The 20,252-nt window shown below is 42.2% G+C and overlaps 1 protein-coding gene across 12 annotated transcripts in view; it reads right to left on the bottom strand.

Moving 5' to 3' along the window:
* Positions 1–1,173: 1,173 nt before the first annotated feature.
* The window catches only part of PPARG (peroxisome proliferator activated receptor gamma), a 146,605-nt gene continuing 127,526 nt past the window's right edge, over positions 1,174–20,252 (bottom strand). For 8 of the 12 annotated variants that reach the window (XM_009444919.5, XM_016940491.4, XM_016940490.4 and 5 more), the window contains 2 exons: positions 18,545–18,995; positions 1,181–1,830 (listed from right to left, as the gene is read on the bottom strand). In XM_009444919.5, the coding sequence (XP_009443194.3) occupies positions 1,583–1,830; positions 18,545–18,995 (699 nt within the window). In that variant the 3' untranslated portion in view covers positions 1,181–1,582. Of the gene's footprint in view, positions 1,831–18,544; positions 18,996–20,252 lie in introns of all 12 variants that reach the window. The other 4 variants (XM_063806609.1, XM_063806610.1, XM_016940489.4 and 1 more) reach the window with 3 other exon arrangements.

Raw genomic sequence — 20,252 nt, 5'->3', positions numbered from 1 at the left:
AAAGACATAGTATGATGAGTTCATGAGTAGCCAATGCAAGTGAATTTGGTGGATTGAATCAACGAATCTATTCACTGTGCCAAGAATGAATAGACTGTCACGCCTTCAGGGAACTTAGAATCTATCTGCTTGGGAGGCAAGCATTCCATTAATGATGCGGACAGTTAGCCTCTCAGTTCAGAAAAGAGATCTCTGGACAGAGTGGTCCCAAGGAGGAGGACAGGAATAATCACAGCAAAACTGCCTTGCAGAAGGAGAAAACAGAAAGTAGCTCTTCTCCCTCAGTTTTTTTTTCTTTCATTGTGTTCCTGTTATTTTGCTTCTCTGGAATGTCTTTTCTCCTCCTCTCTACCTATTCCAGTCTAACACTTCCCTGAGGCCCTCTTCAGCAAATCCACAGATTCAGTCTCTAGGATTCCAATCTTCACTCATCTTACTTCCTACAAACTCTTACCATTCACCTGGCATGTGATTTCATCTGGGTATTTGAATCTGTATGAAAAAAGATTAATCTTTTCTCCTCAGTTTATAATTGGTAAATTCTTTTTGGCAGGTGTCAAATCTTTTTTATCTTTTTTAGAGACAGGGTCTCACTCTGTGGCCCAGGCTGGAATACAGTGGCATCATCACAGCTCACTGCAGCCTCAACTCCCAGGCTCAAGCAATCCTCCCGCCTCAGCCTGCGAGTAGCTGGGACTACAGGTGTGTGCCACCACACATGGCTAATATTTAAAACTGTTGTGGAGACAGGGTCTCGAACAAGAGACCAGCTCAATCGATCCATCCACCTTGGCCTCCTAACGTGTGCGGATTAAAGGCTTGAGACACCATGCCTGGCGCAGATACCAAATCTTAAAAAAGTTCTGTGTTCCCCAGAGTTTCTAGCAGTGCTCAGTTGCTGGCCACTGGCTCTGTGGGTGCGCAGTGGCATTGATTAGTAGGTAGTATACGAGTAGGCTGCTGGTGGTGCGTGAAAATCTCAGTTAGGATTGTGGAAGAAGACTGAATTCTGGGTAATCCCAGGGATATGCTGCATATCAGCACATCCAGGCTACAAAACACATGCTCTGAGCAGTTTCTGATTCTGAAGTTCCCCTTCCCTTCTTAGTTCTGATTGTTAAAGCAGATGCAGAGTTCCGAAAAGTTGTAAATTGAGTAAAAAATTAATTTACTGAGAATGAAAGTGTATCAGCAGTTCCACTCACATATTTTAAAATGTCTAAGAAAGAAAAGAAAAATAAAGGAAGAAGGAAAGGAGGGAAGGGAGGGAGGAAGAGTGAGAGGGACGGAGGGAGGGAGGGGAGAAGGAAAAGGGGTAAAAAAGAAAGCCTGGGGGCTAGGGTGGGAAACACACAAGACTCAGTCTTCAAATACTATCAGCAATTTCATAATATGGTAATTTTTAATATTAAAAGTAAATTGTAAATGTGTCTTTATAAACAATATGCATAAAATAGATCATATTCTAAAACCTTTTCTTTTTAAAATGCTTTTTCACAGTAAATTTCTTAGGTGTCAGATTTTCCCTCAGAATAGTGCAACTGGAAGAAGGGAAATGTTGGCAGTGGCTCAGGACTCTCTGCTAGTACAAGTCCTTGTAGATCTCCTGCAGGAGCGGGTGAAGACTCATGTCTGTCTCCGTCTTCTTGATCACCTGCAGTAGCTGCACGTGTTCCGTGACAATCTGTCTGAGGTCTGTCATTTTCTGGAGCAGCTTGGCAAACAGCTGCGAGGACTCAGGGTGGTTCAGCTTCAGCTGGAGCTCCAGGGCTTGTAGCAGGTTGTCTTGAATGTCTTCAATGGGCTTCACATTCAGCAAACCTGGGCGGTCTGGGGAAGCACATATGGAAAACACAACAGGGGGTTCAGTCAAAAAATCCTCTGGGCCCCACCTTGGAGGCCTAGGCAGCTCTACCAAGCAACTCATCTGTATTTTTGGTTTGTTTTGCTTTGTATCTTAAATAGGTGGGGAGGAAGGGTAAGCAGATAATGGGTAAGAACTAAGGATGGAATCAGAACCAAAATGATCAGAGCTCTTTGCAGGGCCTTTTTCTGGCCAGAATGGAATCTGTGTGGTCAGCTGATGGAGCATGGCATCAAAACAATCCTGTTCCCCAAATGAAGTTTCCTCTGCTAGCATGTTTCTACTCAGAAATCTCCTTTTCTTTTCTTTTCTTTTTTTTTTTTTTGAGATGGAGTCTTGTTCTGTCATCCAGGCTGGAGTGCAGTGGCATGACGTCGGCTCACTACAACCTATGCCTCCCGGGATCAAGCTATTCTCCTGCCTCAGCCTCCTGAGTAGCTAGGATGATAGGTGCTCACCGCCACGCCTAATTTTTGTATTTTTAGTAGAGATAGGGTTTCACCATGTTGGCCAGGCTTGTCTCAAACTCCTGACCTCAAGTGATCCACCCGCCTTGGCCTCCCAAAGTGCTGGGATTACAGGCATGAGCCACTGTGCCCAGCCAGAAATCTCCTTTTCAACTTCTGCTCCTTCCTGATGAATCTACGTTTTATAGCTTCTACTCAGTTTCTTATCATAGCTTCAAATATGCTTTTTTCACAAATATGCTTTTAAAAAAAGGTTTGTCTTTTTGCTTAATTTGCTTATGCTATGTTTGCTTAATATGGCATATTTCCAAAGGACAAAACACAGTTTTAAAATACTGATACATTTTAACAGAGGTTTCTTTTGAGTGGTAAGATTGCAAGCAATTTTCACTAGTTCTTCTTTAGATTTTTTCTTTAGTTCAATTTGCAAATGGTGAACTTAAATTACTTTTAAACAGTTTACTTTTTTCTTTATGTAGATCTTGTTAGATTTATTCTCAAATACTTTATAGCTTCTATTGTGAATGGACCCTTCATTTTCATTACATCTAATATATCCCCACTGATGTGCAGAAAACTAATTGATTTTAGTATATTGAAACAATTCCAATTTTCTGAACTTTTATCAGTTCAAATAGCTTTTAATCATGGATTTCTACTTTTTTTGGATAGATAATTATATCAGCAATGGTAGCTTTATTTATTTCTTCTTTTGCAGCATTAACCTTTCTCATTTCCTCTTCTTGCCATAGTGTGTTGGCTAAAACCTCCAATATGGGATTAAATAATAGTAGCAATAGTAGCAATTCTTGTTTTATTCCTAACTTTGAAGGAAATGCTTCTAATGGTTTATCAGCAACTATGATGTTTGCTATAGATTATGGAGAACATGTTTTACTCCTGGCTTTCCAGGGGTTTTAAAATTTTAATTTGTTTTAGTCAGGAATGTTGTTGAATTTTTATCAAATACTTTTACATTTTTCTATCTAAAGAGCTATGATATCTGAAGAGTTATGGTTTTATCTTAACCTAGCACAGTGAATTACATTAATAGAGTTCCTTATACTCTTGTACTCACTTGCTAATATTTTATATAGAGTTTTTGTATTTGTAGGTGATACTGGTTTAGAGTTATTTTGGGGGCCATTCTTTGCCTGTTTTAGTAACAATGTTAACTAGCCTTATACACCAAGTTGAGAGGTTTGCCTTCTGTGTCAACGCAGTAATGATCTGTTCCCTGATGGTTTCTTAGAATTTGTTTGCAGAACCATCTGAGCTTGGTGATAAATCTATCACTATCTTTAATTTTTCTTCCATAGCTTTTATCTATTCAGGCTTTCTACTACTTATATGGTAAAGTTTTAGTAATTTATATTGGAATAAAGCTGTAGATGATATTGTCTTAGAATATGAAATGTATTACTTTTATTCATGCTCCTTAACTTAATGCTTTTTTTTTTGTGACAGAGTCTTAATCTGTTGCCCAGTGCAGTGGCATGATCATGGCTCACTGCAGCCTCCAACTCCTGGGTTCAGGTGATCCTCCTGCTTTAGCCTCCCAAGTAGCTGGGACTATAGGCATGAGCCACCACACCCAACTAATTTCAAAAATTTTTGTAGAGGTGGGGTCTTGCTACGTAGCCCAGGCTGGTCTTAAACTCCTGGCCTCAACCAATCCTCCTGCCTCAGCCTCCCAAAGTGCTGGGAATATAGGCATGAGTCACCGTGCCCAGCTCTTAGAGCTCTTTATTTGTGCATTCTCTCATTAAAAAAATCTGATTTGTCAAAGGTTTATCTATTTTTTGCTTTTTTAAAAAAGACATAGCTTTTGGTTTTATTAATCAAGTCTGTTTTTAAAAATTGTGTGTTTTGTTTTCAATTTATTGAATTCCTTTTTAAAACTTTCTTTAGGTTTACTTTCTTCTCTTTTTCTAGTTTTTTGAGTTGAATGCTTAATTCATTTGATTTGGTATTCTTTGTATTCTAATAAATGCAGTGAAGCCTCCACATTTTCTTCTTAGTGCCACTTTGGTTTCATCCCATGGGCTTTGATAAACAGTACTCTCAGTTCTTTTCTAAACAGCTTGTCTTACAATTTTGATTTCATTTTTAACCTAAGAGTTATATAGAAGCATGTTTTTAAATTTCCAAGTAAAAAGTTTGGGTTTCAGTTTTTGTTTTCTAATCTCTAAGTTTTATTTTCTAATTTCTCAGTTTGTTGCCTTGGGTTAGATTATAAGGTTTTCTCAGTCAGGCTCATCAAGAAGACAGAACATTCACTTGATCATCTATCTCGTATTGATTTCAAATTTGAGCTCCTGAAGGCTATTTATTTTCTTTTAAAAACTGTAACTCTTCTCTCCTTCATGGTATGAGTTTTACCCACCTTTAATGTCCTTCATGACCTGGTCCTGGTCATCCTCTAGTCTCAGTTCTGTTTCATTTTGCTCCATGTTAAGCCATATTAATCTATTTCCATACCAAGTTCCTCAAACACCCTATGTTCTGTCAGGACTCTGCACTTATTCAGATTTTATTCTTCCTGCCTGAAACATTCTTACCCTCCCTTCACTCTTCTTATTGACTTCAACCATTTCTTCAAAATACAGCCTGTGGTGGGATTCCATCCTGAAATCCTTCCTCAACAGTATCCCCTCCTCTCTCCTGTTCATCTCATCTCCTTTCTCTGGGCCCTCATAGCACCCTATAAACACCTCAATTGCTACTATACTAGTAGATTACATTCACTGAATGGTTATTATTTTCCAAAGATCGTGCCAAGGGCCTTATATACGATATGCCATTTAATCTTCACAATAACCCCATGAGGTCATACTTTACAGGGGGAGAAATTAAGACTTAGAGAAAAAAGTTGCATCTTACCAAGATAGGCCACTTGCTAGTAAATGCAGAGCTGACATTTGGATCTAAGTCTGTCTGGTTCCAAAGGCTCTGCTCTTATTCCTTATTATCTTGTATTGTAAGTTCTGACTTTCTTGTTTCTCCCCCGTTAGACCATGAGGTATTAGAGGGCAGAGACTATGTTCTGAACCACCAGTGGAAACACAGGAAGCATTTGGTTGACTGAGTTAATGAGCGAGAAGGCTGTTCTGGCCAAGAGCCCTGGATCAAAAAGCACAATTCTCCTGGCTGGTGAACAGGCCTGAAGGCAGAATCCCTACACAATGAAGAAGTCTCCTGTAAACGATGTTTTCCTGTGTCTAATAAACTCTAGTGACCTTTATCCATTGAGATAAGGCTCAAGAGAACAATGTGAAATGGCAGAGTGGTCTCAGAGTGGGATTTTCAGAACTCTAAATATTCTTCTAAGTTAACTTTCTTACTTTTCTTCCATTAAAGAAGGAAACTGGTCTTTAGTTTGATTTTTTTCACTCTCAGGTCTCCAACATATCCCATTGACCAGAGTAAGTATAATTTTCTTTTTAGATTTCAGCATCAATTTTGGAACCATCAGCAAAAGATCTCAGATTCTGAGAAGGAACAAATGATCTGGTCCTGGCCTGGAGAATTGGGCCCCTGGGAGCATGGGGTCTTCCTCGCAGTTGCTCTATGGGAATGAAAAAGCCACTGATGCTTCATTGAAGGCTGGGCCCCAGACTGGCACCTTGGTTTAATGACTACAGATCCTCCTGCTTGATGAATGTGTGCATCTCAAAGGCCAGAGGCAGACGTGCATCTAAAGACAGGTGCCGAGAGAGGCCCTCCTGGGCTGGGACCACTCAGGCTGGGCTAGGCCTCTGCTTACTAGACACTGGCTCCTGGAGCCTTTCTGCAGCTCCTCCTTCCTCCACCTGCTTCTTTTTTTTTTTTTTTTTTTTTTTGGTAGAGACAGAATCTCTACATTTTCCAGGCTGCTCTTGAATGCTGGGCTCAAGAGATTTGCCCTCCTCAGCCCCTCAAAGTGCTGGGATGACAAGCGGGAGCCACCGCTCCCAGCCTCCTCCTTCCTCTTGAGCAGCACCACTGGGGTCAGCCCTTGGGCTGAGGAGATGATGTTAATCTACTAGGTCCTGTTTATCATACAAACAAGGACTAACATGCAACTGATCAGGGCTTGCTGGAAACACTTGGCTCCGGTGCAGTGTCATGGAACTGGCCTCTCTAGGAGTGGAGAGGGATCTGGTTTGGATTTTCAAACCCCTCTTTGGCAAGTTATTCTTTATGATGTGATGGATGAAGCTTGGCTGAAGGGCTGAAATTTTGTGGCCACGGAGTAAGTATATTTTCTGCAATGACAAGTTAGATCATTTACAGATCAGTCCCATTGTCCCCCTGACTGAGCCTCCGTTAAGGCAAGATGGTTTAGGGAAGGAGGGCAGCAGAGAAAAATTGCATATTCTACATCTAAAGCTTTCACTCACCAGCTCTGTGACCTTGGGCAAACTGATTAAGATCAATGGGCTCAATTTTCTTGTCTAAACAAAACAGACCGGACTAAATAGATAATCTCAAAGATTCTAATTCAAAAATTGTCAGATGTATTCTCATTTGTAATTCCCTCTACATAATTCAACTGGGGAAATATACTCAAACATCTAATTGAAAAAGCATATTAACATTAAACTTAGAACACCTGACTTACTTAAAAACAAGAACGCTTCCTTTGGTCTTTAAGCTCTAGTCAAGGGCAAAAGGGATCTGCCAGGGTTGTTCCCTACCCTCCACCCTCCAACTGGTCACGAGCTCCCCACTAGTCTCTTTCCCCTTTCTGCTCCATGCACACTCAGTCCTTTACTGAGCTAAGCCAGGTGCCACAGTTGTGCCACAGAAATCCATCCAAATACCCAGACTGTGCCAGGACCTTTCTGTTCTCTCTCCATTCCCAACAGCCTAGTGCCTGAAAAGGCACTGTTCCCAGGAGGCCCACCTGAGATCCTCTCCCTGCACCTTGCTGAGGTTACAGTTGAGTCTGGAGTAGGGCCAGGGCCAAGGGTCCTCTCTGCTGGGGTAGGCTGCTTAGAAGGCCCTTTTGGGAAGTGTGTGTGACTCAGACTCCGGGACTTAGCACTCGAGGAGGCTGGAGTCAATTACTAGTTCCCTACTCCCCAGGCTGTGAAGAATTGGGAAAGAAACCTTTCCGGTCTCCATCCACACAGTCCTGGAATTGATTACAGAGCACTGTGGATTATGGGCAAATCTACAAAGCTTCCATCTCGTCCAGATCTGGTTCTGTTAAGTGGAGGGTTTATCTGAAGCAGATTCAAACGTTCTGGTCCTCTTGAGATCTGCCCACCTGGGCTGGGTGTTTCCCTAGCACAGATTTTCTCAGGAGGTGTCTCAATTAGGGAACCAGATGACCACAGCGGAGTCTCCTGAAGAAGAGGCAGAAAAAATGCAGGTGGTTTTGTCTCTATTCTAGGAGCTGCTCTCCTGGCTTTCTGCATCTTTCCCTATTGGCTCTCTGATAGAGACTAATCTGAAACCGACTGTCCCTAGGGCGTTAAAAACCAAAACAAACAAACAAACAAAACAAATGTGATTGCAGGGCAGCTGTAAATTGATCCACAGACAATGAAAGACCTTAGTTCAGGTGTGGGCTGGAAACTGGAGGGAGGCAGGGCTACTTAGGGAACCCAGCACTTCGCAATTTAAGTTCCTTTTGCGCTTCCTCTCAAGTTTCCTTTATTGCACTGCTCCCTCAGTTCACAGGCACGTTCTAGGAGGCAGTGGATTGGGAAACTGAAGACTTGAGTCCTGTTTCTCTTCCACTTAGTTTCTGTGTGCCTGTGGACAAATCATCTAATCTTTCTGGGTTTAGGCTTAGTTTTCAAGACAATGACATTTCTTTCATAAGCGTATGGTGAGAATGAAATAGGTAGAGGAACTTTAGAACATATAATTCTTGTGTTTGTTCGAATAAAGGCAGTTTCCATGGGGTTGGGGTCAGGAGTGTAAGTAGGAGTGGGTGGCATATCAACAGTTATGAAATTGAAGGTTTTTGAGTTGTTCTTGGTTAGAGCAGAAATTCAGGAGCTCAAGAAAAATAATGCCTGATGCAGACATGTTTGGGGTTTCAGGCAAGTTCTCATTCCTGTAGTTGAGTGCACATAGGCAAGGTGGTTTAAGAACAATAACAAAACAAAAAACCCATGGTGCCCCAATTCACTACTTCCTTGAAGAAATGATGCTGGGAATTTGAGGGTACTTTTCTGATCCAACCATCAGAATCACAGTGGGCCTAAACGGAATTCAGCAAAGTATCATGGTGTGGCCTATAGCAATTCCTTCCCACCATCCTACCGATAGGAAAAAATAATTCAGCAAAGTTATACATGTGTCCTCTTAATATTTAAATTTGAATCGGAGCTTGGTCTAGTGCAGGGATTATCAATTTTGGCTACATATTAAAATTATCTGGGGAGCCTAAAAAAGCAAACGAATGCCTGGGACCCATCCCTAGAGATTCTGATTCACTTGCCTGGGGTATGACCTTCAGGATTTTTAATAGCTCTTGGGTGATTCTAATGTGTGGCCAAGGGTGCACACTACCAGCTGAGTGAGAAGCAGTTGGAATTACAACTTTGCAAGCTAGGTAACCTTGGGCAAGTTCCTTAACCTTTCTATACTTCAGTTTCCTCACTTTAACAATTGGAGCTGTACCGGTAATTTAACCCATAGTGTTGGTTAGAGGACTGAGGGACATACGGAAAGTGCTTAGCACAGTGTCTGTTGTACAGTAAATTAGCTATTACTATTTTCATTACTGCTCTGTAAACTTGCCTCATTTTCTTCTTACCTTTCTTTTCCTCTCATTTCTCTGATTTTCTTGGGTCCTTTCTATATTTTTCCTATTCTTTCTTCCTCAATTATTGCTCCCTTCAGCCTTTTTCTTTTCCCTTCAGCCTTCCCCCTCCCTGCCCCCCGCTGCTTTCCGGATGTTTTCCCCTTTCCACTCCTGGGCCTGCATCTTGCTGGGGATTTATAAGAACGCTAGCAGGGCCAGCTTAAATTAATCAGAGGTCTGAGCCATGGATGATTTGAGGAGCAATGTCGTTTACTGCTGCTTTCAGGGAAAGGGGATGACATAAAATAGAGATCTTGCAAATGCTTTGACAAACAGATAAAGATTATCTGTAACCAGCACATTCTGCACTGAACACACATGTTGCTGGTAGAGCCTTCGCTCTGAAGTGGGTTAACATTCTGACACTTGCCGGTTTAAATAACAGTTTCACATTTAATTGCTTCCCCTATCTATGCCTGATAACAATAATATATATGACTGGGCCAGGATGGTGGAGCGGGATAACCATAATAAAAATCAAACCAGCCAATGTTTTCTTTGATCTGCCCATTAAATAGCGATTACATCTCAACTTGCCTCATCTCAACACTCCACTCCCACCTCCAATATGCAACTCCCAAACCACAAAACAGCGCAAGCCCATCTGGTGACAGGGTGGGCAACCCTTTCCTGTGTGCCATGTTCAAAGCCCCTCCACTCAACAGCACCACCAGTGGAAACTGAGCATGGGCTCTGTCATTTCTGGGTCTCTCAGAGTGAAAATGGAACCTGAGATTTCTGTCCGACCCCGGAAAGCCCTTGTGTCCCTACCTCTGTGCACCCTGGGGTTAGAGGCCCCCTGTCATTCTAGTCATTCCAGGTCACTCAATTTACGTCTAGCCATGCGGTTTGCTCCCCACCTTTTTGTCAGGACCAGGGGAGCCGTCTGCAGTCCCCCCTTAAGCCTAGTGATGTACGTACATTTCTGCTCCTTCTCTGTCCAAGAAGGAATCTGACTGGGGCTGGAAATGCGGGGTGGGAGGTAGAGGAAGAAGGGTGGTGCTGAAATAGGAAGAACGATCCCTTCCAAGTCTCCCACTAACCTGCCATCTCCATGCCCTGAATCCGTCTGGTGGCTCTACCCTGCGATGCTCTGGGCAGGATAAGGGGAGGGAAAGGAAGAGATAAGGGAAGACTAAGAACTCCTACCCTTCCTTACTCCCTCAACTTCTGGAAATGGCAACAGCACATGAAGGGCAGTAAGTGAAGTTAAAAGCTGCCAGGTATGACTTCTCTCCACTCCACTCCCCCGCTGTCCTCCTTCCCAATGTCTCTCAGAAAAACCTGTGATCTCAGAACACATGCACGCTCTCTAAATCTGGTCTTAACACATGAAGTCCCCAAGAAGTTCATGGGAATTCCTGAAGGCTGGGAATCCAGCAGACCTGCCATTCCCCGTCTCCTTCGGGGGCCGCAGGACGTCCGAATCCTCCCCACTTCGAGGCCCTCCCCTTCCTCCAGGATCTCCTTCCTTCTGGGTTTTGTTCTCAATCCACACCTAATCCCCTTAAAGCGATAGTTGATAAAGCGATTAGCTGATATCTCCTAGGGGTATTTATATTGTAATAAGCGATCTTAAGAATGACTGTTGGTGGCATTTCCAGCAATGTGACTGGCAGGATTGAGTGGCGCTGCTTCAAATCATATCATATAGGGCAAAAGGGAAAATTAGCATTTATTGTGTGCTGAACATGTCCCAGGCATTGTGCCAGAGGCTTCACATCATGTTATTTGGTTTGCTCAGGGTCCTGATAAGGAAATTAAGGCTCAGAGAGGTAAATAATTGCCGCAAGCACACATCTAGGAAGAGAGACAGAGGGGATTTGGAACTCCTGTCCCTCTGATTCCAGAGCTTTGCATTGGGCCAGGCTGCCTCTTCTGGTCTACCTACTTGTGATGCTGGTGAGCCCTCCGAAGATTTCTCCAGGACTGAGTGATGCCTTCACTACCTCTGTTAGGAGTGATTTGAACCAGTGCTGGGTTTTCATTCTTCCTCACTTGCAGATGATCTGTCTGAACGTCTTGGTGAACTGTGCCAGTCTGGAAGGCTGCCTGGGGTCACTCAGAGTTTAAACACACATTGTGAGAGCCCAAAATGATAAAGTGCTCCAGAAAGCAGCCCACTGACTGATCGACTGAGCCTCTTCCAGGACTGCTGGTGTGGGGACAGGAATGACTCAGCATTCGACCCCATAGTCAGTCTCTGAGGGCAAATCCAATTGCTTGCTCGCTCACTGGGATGATCCCAGCCTACCATGCCTGGGCTGGGGAAGGGATTTTATTTCTCAACCAGTCACAGATAAAGATGCTTCTATATTTTACAAACAACAAAAGCCTGTATATGTATATGTTTAAAGTATATCAGATGATTCTAGGATGTTTCATCTCCTCCCCATCATTCTATCCCCGCCCCCAGCTCTGTGGTTTTTAAAAATTGGGTGCCAGTTGAGAACTCATAAATAAACCTCACCCTTGTCAAACCAAGTCTATGGGGTTATGAAAATAGTGAACTAATGGGACATTTCTAGATAACTCAAAGCGAGTCATTATTCAAAGTCATTTTACCAACTAGCTGTGGGGGCATGGTGAGAGGAGTGGCCTAAGAGAGGAGCCTCACAAGCTATGCAGAAACAACATAGGTGCCTGTAAAATTTCTTCCAGTTAATAAATAAGTGCTATTACTCTCAGACACAATCGTAGCCCAGATAGGGGACAGGAACTATGCAATAATACTCTTTGGCTGTTGTCCTGCTCAAGAGAAAGCAGATATCCTTGTTTATTTGCAATATTACAAGAAAAGAGAGAAAAACAACTTTCACCATGTAGGCACCAGCCTGTCTTGTCCAAAAACCCTCTACGGATGAGGGAGGTAAATATTTAGCTGGTACAGGAGAGGTGGGAGAAAGTGGGCTGATTGTTGTTCACAGTATTTTTAATATCTATGTTTTGTAATATTTTGGGTTTGGTCTCCTCTCCAGTTAACTAGTAATGTAGATGCTAGCAGATGAAGAGGGGGTGGAAGGCACTGGGCTGTGCAGAAGCATAGGCTCCATAAGCCGGAGTTTCCTCCAGGAAAGCACTGGCCTATTCAAGCAAGTACATCCTGTCTTTTGTTCCAGAGAGAAGACGACCCTTTCCATTTTAGAGCTGGGAACAATCTCAAGAGTTTGAAGGGCAGCTATGGGACAGGGAAGAGAGATGAATACTCCCAAACCCGGTGCTCCTCAAACTCAGTGCTGATTGAACACTGGTGTTCTGTGAACTGGAATGAGTGTTCTGCCGTGACAGCTGCATCAGGGTTATTCTGTTTGTTTCTGAAGGGCAGGAAGAAATGAAGGGACTGGATAGTATTTCGACAATTTAACATTCCTCTCATAAATTTTTCTGCAACCACTTATCTATATTAGAACCTAGTATAAGATGGTATCTGATTAAGCAGAGATGTGTTTACTTAGTTATTTAAAGTTGACTGTCCATTTTTGTGGGGAGTTCTGCAAACAGTATCATTATTTCCAGGTACCTGCTGGCTGAACAAATTAAAGAACCAGAACACCAGTCTTCAGCCCTATCACCAGGCCCTACTCCTTCCTCAAGCAATTTTCAAAACCTAGGGTGTTAATTTTATTAGACAGATTAAAATGGTGTCTTAAGGAGGGCTTTGGATATTAATAAGTAATATCTGAACTATAATCTGGAGATTCTTTTTTCTTTTTCTTTTTTTTTTTTTTTTGAGATAGGATCTCACTCTGTTGCCCAGGCTGGAGTGCAGTGGCACAATCACAGCTCACTGGAGCCTCAAATTCCTGGGCTTAAGCAATCCTCCTGCCTCAGCCTCCAGAGTAGCTTGGACTACACATGCATGCGCCACCACACCTGGCTAATTTTTGTATTTTTTGTAGAGACGAAGCCTCCCTATGTTGCCCAGGCTGGTCTCAAACTTCTGGGCTCAAGGGATCTTCCAACTTTGGTTTCCCAAAATGTTGGGATTACAGATATAAGCCACTGTGCCTGGCCTTGGAAATTCTTAATTACAATATCTGGAGGCAATATGGAAATAGGCAGTTTTTGATAACCGCCAAAGAACTCCAAGACTGAAGCAATTAATTGAGATGCTTCCACATCTCAATACGCAAAAAGTAGGGTCTAATGGTTAAGTGCACCAGTTTTAAAGTCTGAGAGACCTGGGTCTGAACCTTGACCTCACCGATTAGTAGCTCTGTGACCTTCGGCAAACTGCTTAACCTCTTTAAATTTCCATTTTCTCCATCTATAAAATGGAGGTAATGAAAGACCATGTATGCAGCCATGTAGTCTTCCTACCAAGAAATCCAAACAGATTATGGGTGTATATAAAGTGCCCAGGACAGATTCTCCCACATACTGAAGCTTTCAATGAATGGTAGGCAGTATTATAATCATTTCGGATGATTATTCACTCAACAAGCATTTATTGAATAACTTATTCTGGGCTAGCACTAGGCTTTGATTCTACTTTAATTCCAACAAATTAAAAAAAAATCTATCTATCTGGTATGACCCATGGGGGAGCCCCAGGGACCCCAGGTTACTGACCTGATAGAACTAGGTGTTATCCAATTAACATAAAATATCTGCTCCTCTTTGATCTATAAATGCATAGCAATGAGAACAATTCCCCTGCTTCTACCCTATTCTCCTTGCCCACTCAACAGCAGAAAAGTCTATGATCATGCCAAGAATAGCCATCCAAAGTGGCTTCACAGAGAAGGAACAGTGCTGGGACTGCTGGAAAAAGAAGGAGCTGCCCTTGAGGTGGTTTGCGTCACCAAGCCAGACTCAGGAGGGCACAGGAGGAGGCTGGATGACTTGCCATCTGCAGCCGTTGTAGTGATATCGGCAGCTTCTCTGTCATTAGGACAGCGATGGCAATTTGCCTTGAAAAATATATTGTAAAATCCAGTGAATTTCCTCCCCCGTATCTTGGAGGTTTAGGAAGAACTGAAATGGATTCCAAACTGTTTTGAATTAACAAAAAGAGCTTTTTGCCTGCTGCAGAGTTCCAGCTGGAACTCTCCTACACTTTTTCTTCACAAAACAGCAAACACCCAAGGGGGCAAAACATCCACCAGAGTGTCCTGGGGCTTGTCAGCTTCACTGAGCTTTACGCTTGGCTTTGGCTGCTGGGTAGGTTTTGGGAGTTTGCTAGGGTGGCTGGCATGATGCTGCGGCGCCAGTTGCAAACATGGCTTTGCTGGAGGCAGTTTTATTACTCTTGACACCGCCCAGCCTGTCAGTAAGACTAGGGAGTGCAAGGGAAGTTATTGTTTACCATGATGACCAAGGAAGCGCTGTTCCTGGCTTCTAGGTATGGGCCTACCTTAGGGATATAGTGAATAGAGAACAGGTTGCAGCCACCAACACAAGAGTGAGTGTGCTGACCACAATCCACTGGCCAGGGCCAGAGGGGACAGTTAGGACACCCAGGTTTCAGTGTTAGTTCCACGGTGGCACTAGTTTGTCAGATCTCAGACAAATCACTTAAGTTTACGACCCTCACTTTTCTTTCTGTGAAATGAGAATTAAAAGCCCAGGAGCGCTGTCAGGATGGAAAGAGAGAATGAACATGAAATGCCCTTAAAAAGGTACCAAGTCCTGAACTTTGGTTCTAGAATAGGTTGCTGTTCCTTTCATTTAGTCTAATTCTTGCCCCCAAGCTCAGGGGAGAAAGAGAGAGAGGAGAAAGACTCAAGAAGAACTAGGTCATCTTTCTCAGCAGCTTGGTTTGAGAGCTGAGTGAACAGCAGAGACGCTAAGCCCAGGCAAATCTAAGTACCAATCAAATGGTATCAGCAGTTTTTAAGGCTGAAGTTCAATGGCAGCAATCTTAGGTAGCAACTCCAGTTTCCCCAGCAAATACTGAGTTGGGTCAAATCAGTTACTTTCATCTAAAAATCTCCTCTTTGGGTCCTCTAGGGACACCCCCATTAATCCCCAATTCCTTACCCCCGCCCACTCTTAGATGACGCACATCTTGCTCATCTTTCTTTTAGTCTGGGGCCCTAAGTGCCTTTGCTGAAGTGAAGTTCTTCTGTGAATCCACAGCCAGCTCAGAATGAGGCCAACTGGATCCCCAACAAAAGCACTTCTTTCTGAAACCACCAAAGTAACTGATAGACTTTCGAATAAATTGCAGAGGAGAAAACAATCACTCTTGTTAAGACTGGGTAGGATCAGAAATTTGTTTAGTGGATGAAAGCCTCCTGCTTAGCTGAATGGAAAATCTGGAATAGGAGGAAAAACTAATTGAGAAATTTTGTCTTACTCTAAAGAAGCACAATCGGGGAGGTGGATCTCATCCTCGATAGATGCCTGAGATTCAGATCTCACTTCATAAAGCCCAGAATTCTCATGACTGTCTCTTGTCTAGACCTTGCCTAGTAGAAACTAAGTACCTTTGAATGGCTCATTTCAAATGCTTCCCTTCGTATATGTGGGTAGGAATACAAACTGCTATGAACGTACACATATGTGTATGTATATATCTATCTACATGAGTGTGCATGTAAACTTCTTGATAGGAAAAATAGGACTTTGTTAATTCTATTTTATCCTGAGGGCAAAGCCCTTTACTTTTCACTTATACCTTTCTGTACTCTCAATTATAAAATGACCATGTAATACTTTTATTTAAAAAGTTAACAAAAACTATTAACAAAGAGTAATGACATGGGAAATTGACTAAGTGAAAAGAATAGACATGGGATATATAGTATGCTTAGGAAAAATATTTGAAATAAATTAAATATTAATATATTTTCAAATTTTATTAAAAATAAAATGTGCCTTAAAATAGTAGATAAATAGTCTGGGTGCAGTGGCTCATGCCTGTAATCCCAGCACTTTGTGAGGCTGAGGCAGGTGGATCATGAGGTCAGGAGTTTGAGACCAGACTGGCCAACATGGTGAAACCCTGTCTCTAGTAAAAATGCAAAAATTAGCTGGGTGTAGTGGTACATTCCTGTAATCCCAGCTACTAGGGAGGCTGAGGCAGGAGAGTCACTTGAATCCGGGAGGCGGAAAACCCGGTTGTAGTGAGCCGAGATCGCACCACTGCAAGACAGAACGAGACTCCATCTCAAAAAATAAAATAAAATAAAATGAAGTAAAATAAAATACTAGATAAATAATATCAACTGTTTTTCTAATCTGGTTTTTCAAAATTTAATATTTTTCTTCTGGCAAACCTCTTATATACTGGAATCTCATCCTTTTTTGCTGAATTAATCAAAGATACCAGACAGCCAGGGATTAATTTAGGAAGTAAATTTGGTCAAGATATTAAACCATGCCAGGTAGTATATTTTTGTTCTATTAAACATAACGTCGGCCGGGCATGGTGGCTCATGCTTATAATCCCAGCACTTTGGGAGGCCGAGGCAGGCGGATCACCTGAGGTCAGGAGTTCGAGACCAGCCTGACCAATATGATGAAACCCCGTCTCTACTAAAAATACAAAAATTAGCCGAGTGTGGTGGCATGTGCCTGTAATCCCAGCTACTCGGGAGGCTGAGACAGGAGAATCCCTTGAACCCGGGAGGTGGAGATTGCAGTGAGCCGAGATTGTGCCATTGCACTCCAGCCTGGGCAACAAGAGTGAGACTTCGCCTCAAAAACAAAAAAACAAAAAACAAACAACAACAACAACAACAAAAACCCATAATATCAAGTAGTTATTTTAAAGTGAATCACGACTTGACCCTGGACTTAACAGCTCCAAAGGTAAACTATGCCATACTGTGATCTATTTGCACCCTAGGCATTTAAAGGCCGGTATTCCACATGATGTGATGGTAGAGAGTGTAGAGTCTGAGCCAGCATGCCTGGCTCACAATCCTGTCTCCATCTTTTGCTAGCCACGTGACCTCGGGCAAATGAGAAAAACTCTCAGTGCTTTGGTTTCCTCATTTGTAAAATGGTCCTTACTTCCCTGAATTGTTGTGAGGATTGAATAAATATGCATGAAGTGCTTAGAACACTGCCTGGCACACAGCAAGTACTAAATAAATGTTTGCTATTCTTATGACTACTGCACTATGCACCTGATTTCAGAAACATTCTCCTTTCAACTGGACAACAAAAGATGACAAAGGGATCGTGCTCTTTATAATACATTGTGCAGTTATATACAGTTTACCACTATCCCCCGACGGGTTTTTCACAGAGGATACACTGTAGAGTACACACAAAAAGCTCACCTAAAGTCCACTTCAATAGGAAAACTTGCCACTTAAAAACAATTTTTATACAGAGAGATGAAAGTAAAACTTTCTTCTACTCATGAGAGGCTAATGAAAGTAATGTTTAGATTGTGCGTGGTGGCTTATGCCTATAATCCCAGCGCTTTGGGGTCAGGAATCTGAGATCAGCCTGGGCAACATAATGAGACCTCATCTCTACAAAAAAATTTTTAAAATTAGCAGGGCATGTTGGTGTGCAGCTGTTGTCCTGTCTACTTGGGAGGCTGAGGTGGGAGAATCACTTGAGCCCAACTGTAAAATGGCCACGTATTACTTTTATGAAGTAGCATGATGATAGCTTACTAACTGCAGTTAGAAGCTGCAGTGAGCTATGACTGTGCAACTGCACTCCAGTCTGGGTGACAGAGTGAGGCCCTGTCTCACAAAAAAAAAAAAAAAGGAAAAAAAAAAAGAAAAAAGTCACACTCAGAAGAATATCTGGCTTTTGGAATTGGTTAGTCAGATCATGTACTTGCAGGGCCAAAAATACAACAAATTGCTAAATAAGTAAATTTATTTCTATGTTGTGTGTTCGGTTCACATTGCATTCTTAATCACAACCAACTACCTCACAAAGGTACTTTAAGGGAAGCCATCAGAGGAATCCACACAAGAGAGTGGGTGGAGGTCAGTAGGTATTCCTTAATTCCTGATACCACAAAAGCAATTCAAAGTAGTATCTTACTGATGGTGGGGCAGGAGCATGATTTGACCAGAAATACTTAGTGGTCCCTTCTCTACATCAAGTGAGCATTGTCTTAAGCAAAGTTATACATGCCATTACTTACAGGAACCAATGATTAGATTGGCCTCTAATCTTCCTTTCTGGAAGGAAAAGAAAGAGACAAAGAAAAGAAAAGAAAAAGAAAAAGGAGAAGAGGGCATTTGACTGGAAAAAATATATTGTTGAGGGATGAAAGAGAAGATCCTGGGTTACTTATAACCTTCACACCGCAAACCTATGATACTCTTTCTTGGTATAGTGTTTTGCACGTGTAGTGATGATTCATGGCATTATGCCACTGGCACTTAAAGTGACGACGCAGACTAACACTAAGGAAATCCAAAATTCTTTTGGCCATCCCACCATCATCCCACCCTCTTTCATAGAAGATCAAAAGACAAATCTTACCTCCACTGAGAATAATGACAGCAATAAATATTGCCAAGTCGCTGTCATCTAATTCCAGTGCATTGAACTTCACAGCAAACTCAAACTTGGGCTCCATAAAGTCACCAAAAGGCTTTCGCAGGCTCTTTAGAAACTCCCTTGTCATGAAGCCTTGGCCCTCGGATATGAGAACCCCATCTTTATTCATCAAGGAGGCCAGCATTGTGTAAATGATCTCGTGGACCCCATATTTGAGGAGAGTTACTTGGTCGTTCAAGTCAAGATTTACAAAACCAGGAATGCTTTTGGCATACTCTGTGATCTCCTGCACAGCCTCCACGGAGCGAAACTGGCAGCCCTGAAAGATGCGGATGGCCACCTCTTTGCTCTGCTCCTGCAGGGGGGTGATGTGTTTGAACTTGATTTTATCTTCTCCCATCATTAAGGAATTCATGTCATAGATAACGAATGGCTGCAAATAAAACAGGGAAAACGTGGATGACTTGGAGATTTCTAACTCACAGTGAATGCCATCCCAGGTTCGGAAAACTGTTTATGTAAACTTGCTTTGCTAACTAAAATCTTTAAAGCCGAAGATGCTTAATAATGAGAAAATACTCTCAAGTTCTTCTATTCATCTTAATTATCTTCTGGGACCAAACATATTTCACCAATTTTGGTCTTCTTTCCCTTCAATTTACACTGTAACACTTTACCTATGACTGGCTAAGAATCCTGATTTCTTTTGTTTGTGGAGTCTTCATTGTTGATTTTTATATTATTTGTTTGTTTGTTTTTGAGACAGAGTCTCACTCTGCGCCCAGACTGAATTACAGTGGCACAATCAGGGCTCACTGCAACCTCCACCTCCCAGGTTCAAGCAATTCTCATGCCTCAGCCTCCTGGGTAGCTGGGATTACTGGCATGCACTGCCACACCCAGCTGATTTTTGTATTTTTAGTAGAGACGGGGTTTCACCATGTTGGCCAGGCTGGTCTTGAACTCCTGGCCTCAAGTGATCTGCCTGCCTTGGCCTCCCAAAGGGCTGGGATTACAGGCATGAGCCACCACACCCGGCCGATTGTTGATTTTTAAAATGATACAAAATCTACTGTTTATCTTGGCTTTCAATGAAATACACTTTTAACCTTCTTTCAATAAAAAACCACTTCAGCAACTCAGCGTTGAAAATACCCACTTGAACATAAAGTAACTTTACAGGTTTAAAAAATTTTTTTTTTCCTTTTCCTTTGTTCTCCTTCACAGGTAATAACTGTTTAGATGAAATCCTCTCAGAACGCAAATGAAACTATGTGCACATAAAATATGCTTAACTATGAAAAATCACTCTGAAGGCAGATTACAGCTCTTGAACCAAGAAAATGTCTATTTCTTTTTTTAATGCTCTGGAAGCCATCCATTTCACAAAGAGCAGATATAGAAGGCCTACAGGTGAATGCTGCAAAAAAACAGTTTTGAATTTATATTTTAAAATATCTGTCCTTATAGGTCAAACAATCAATAAAATACATGCCCCAATTATTCAAGTTTGCAATACGCTGCCTTCAAAAGTTAAGTCGTTTGGTCATGACATTCTCTCTCTTTTACTTCCCTTGTATAGAACTAACCAAGGTTTGCAGGCATTGAGAAATTCTCAAGGCTGTTCTGACTAAGGGGTAACATTTTACTTACACTGGATACACTGAATGACACATAAGGAGTTAAACCT

This window comes from Pan troglodytes, chromosome 2, assembly GCF_028858775.2.
Source record: "Pan troglodytes isolate AG18354 chromosome 2, NHGRI_mPanTro3-v2.0_pri, whole genome shotgun sequence".
NCBI classification, from domain to species: Eukaryota; Metazoa; Chordata; class Mammalia; order Primates; family Hominidae; genus Pan; species Pan troglodytes.
Note: the sequence above shows the minus strand (reverse complement) of the source record. Positions and strands in the feature narration are given on the sequence as shown.